Source organism: Euprymna scolopes, chromosome 28 (genome assembly GCF_053919585.1).
Source record: "Euprymna scolopes isolate OS-2025 chromosome 28, ASM5391958v1, whole genome shotgun sequence".
Classification (NCBI taxonomy): Eukaryota; Metazoa; Mollusca; class Cephalopoda; order Sepiida; family Sepiolidae; genus Euprymna; species Euprymna scolopes.
In genome coordinates this window covers 60,139,374-60,142,162 of record NC_136509.1, presented here as the reverse complement: position 1 = coordinate 60,142,162, position 2,789 = coordinate 60,139,374, and the positions used below count along the sequence as shown (strand labels likewise).

At 39.5% G+C, this 2,789-nt stretch overlaps 1 protein-coding gene across 1 annotated transcript; it reads right to left on the bottom strand.

Moving 5' to 3' along the window:
- Positions 1 to 1,617: 1,617 nt before the first annotated feature.
- Positions 1,618 to 2,574, bottom strand: LOC145249400 (uncharacterized). The gene has a single exon (XM_080110957.1). It carries the CDS (start codon positions 2,572 to 2,574, stop codon positions 1,618 to 1,620), a length of 957 nt encoding a protein of 318 aa, XP_079967083.1.
- Between the last annotated feature and the right edge of the window lie 215 nt (positions 2,575 to 2,789).

Here is a 2,789-nt window from a genome sequence, read left to right as displayed (position 1 = left end):
GAAGATGGATAAAGAGAGAGAAGGGAAGACGTGAGTTATAGTGTAGTGACGAAAATTTCTGGGGGTGTCGCCAAAACTCGTCTTTTTGGGAAACGATTGGGGTAAAAAAAAGAGAAAATAATATCATGCAACAACACAAAGAGAAATAAAAGGTAATTAAGTGAGACCCTGTAAACTGTTAGAATTATAAATGTTTATTTAAAGAAAAAGGTGGCTGGTTGCTTTGAATTCCCAAAAGCTTGTAAAATAAAATTTACAAAGTAACAAATAGAGAGAAAAAAAAGGGAGAAAAAATCAAAAATAAAAAGGCATTCAATATAAAAAGGAAAAAAGGCAACTGGGCAAAAATTCACATTAAAATGGTCTCTCAACAGGGAGACTTTTCAAAATATATAAAATGTTCTTAATATCAAAGGCTTACTTGAAGTCTGAATGAAAAGAGAATAAACATTTCAAAACAGGGAGTCCTTTAAGACGCGTTTTTTCACAAATAAACGAACCTTCAAAGGTTTTTTTTTAAAATGTCTCTCTCGCCCGAAATAGGGTTCCAAACAAATGGTCCACTCTCCTTATCATGAAGGGTTGTCAGTGTCTCTCTCTCTCTCTCTCTCTCTCTCTCTCTCTCTCTCTCTCCTTATTCCTCCTTTCTTCGGAGTAAGCAGTTTACTCAAAAATTCCGACACTGTTCTTATAGTTGGGCTCTCTACCCAACGTTTAAATAAAATGAAATTTATCGACGGCACGTCGAATGTTCTTCTTTGAAAGGGAGGTTCCTACAAACACTTCAATACAGTTCTTATAGTTGGGCTCTCTACCCAACGTTTAAATAAGATGAAATTTATCGACGGCACGTCGAATGTTCTTCTCTGAAAGGGAGCTGCCTACAAACACTTCAATACATTCCTTAAAAAAAGGCACTCCACTGTCAGAAAAGGATAAAAAAATATACAAAATACGTTGCCGAAAAACGGTCAGCAACGGAGTCTAAAGGATGCTTCTTCCAAGATGGCCAACCTCCAAACTGATTTTTTTTAAAAGGGCACATAAAACGGGGCACTGTGGCGTTGCGAGAAGTTCCACAAGGATCCTGATTGGCCAATAGCCAAGGGCAAAAAGGAGGAAGAACGGACAGGTCGTTTCAAATTGGGAGAGAGATAGAGAAAGAGAGAGAGAGGTAAAGAGGGAGATGGGGCGAGAGAGAAGCGCACACACTCACAGGTCAGTTAAAGGCTGACTACTAGATACGTGTACCGGGCAAAAAGGGAAGGGATTCACAAAGCCAGCGAGTCAGTCGCTCAAGGCAGCCCATCTCCCACCCCACTTGCACTGTGTGATGGCGACAAGAATCTTTAAAGTAAAATTTCGGAAACTCTCCTGACAAGAAAAAAAAAAAATTTCTTTAACAGAGGTTTGCAAAATTAATATTTTCTATGTAAATTGATTATTATATAATAAACTCTTTTTTTTTTAAACTACCCAGTAGTTACTATAATGTCCTTTTTTTCTTTCTAACATGAATCAAAAAAAAAAAAATATTAAAATTAGAGAAAGCGAGGTACAATTAAAACAAAATTTACTTTCCCTTTGTTTTTACAAATTTACATTGACTTCCTCACTTTAATACCACAAATAATCTTCATTCCTTTCACTAATTCTCTTACGCGTTCTACGGGGTCTAGAACTGGATGTCGAATCTGTCTCCTCCACAATAGCATCATCCATAATTTCCGTACGATCTCTCAAATCAGAGCCTTCCTCGGGGGGTTGCGAGGTTCGATGCGAATGTGTAATAGCCAACTCTAGAGGAAAGAGGTGTTTCAAAGAATGCTCCTGAGAGGAACCATCAGCCTTCCTTATAAGGGCCGATCTCACATGCGAGTCATCCCCCGGGGTAACCTGGATAACCCTGCCCATGGACCAAAAGGGGCGCGATTTAGCTGGGTTTTTGATAAGGACAACATCATCAACCGCCAGCACATCATCAAAATCGGTTTGATACAAATCGCGAGTCAGTTCTCTCAAGCCGAGGAGATATTCCTCATGCCACAAACTCTTAAATTTCTTTAAAAGCGTATCTCTGTGGGCCAAATTCTCCAGAAGGTCATCCCTAGAAGGGAAAAGACCTTCAAATGGGGACTCGCTAGGCTCTAAAAAAATGGAACTGTTATAATGTGGGCGAATAAACGCATTAGGGGATATAATCTCCAAACTTGCATCCCCAGAGCACCTGTAAGTGAGGGGACGTGAGTTAACTGCATTCTGTATATCAGACAGAACTGAGAGAAGTTCGAAATAACTCAACCTCTGTCGTCCCACTAGTTTGAAAAGACAACACTTCACGGTCTTTATGGGGCGTTCCCAAATGCTTCCAAACCAAGCCGAATACAAGGGGATAGTGAAGTGCTTGATGTTAAAAGTACTGAATCTCTCCTCGAATTCATCTGCTACAAACACCTGCTTGATTAGGTTGCACCCGCTGACAAATGACCTAGCATTATCTGAATATATATGGGAAGGTACCCCATAGATATTAAAAAATCTAATCAATGCAAGTACCACGGAATGGGTGGACATATCATTAACCAATTCCAAATGGAGAGCCCTTACATTAAAACATGTAAAGAGCAATATATACATTTTCTTTGCCTCCCTACCTTCACCGATCCACAGATGTCCAGTGAAATCTATCCCCGTGTGGAGGAAAGGCCTCACAAAATTAACCTTATGTTTAGGCAGATTCGTAACCTTGGGGTATTTGAATGATATCGCATTGTATTTCTTGCACAGAG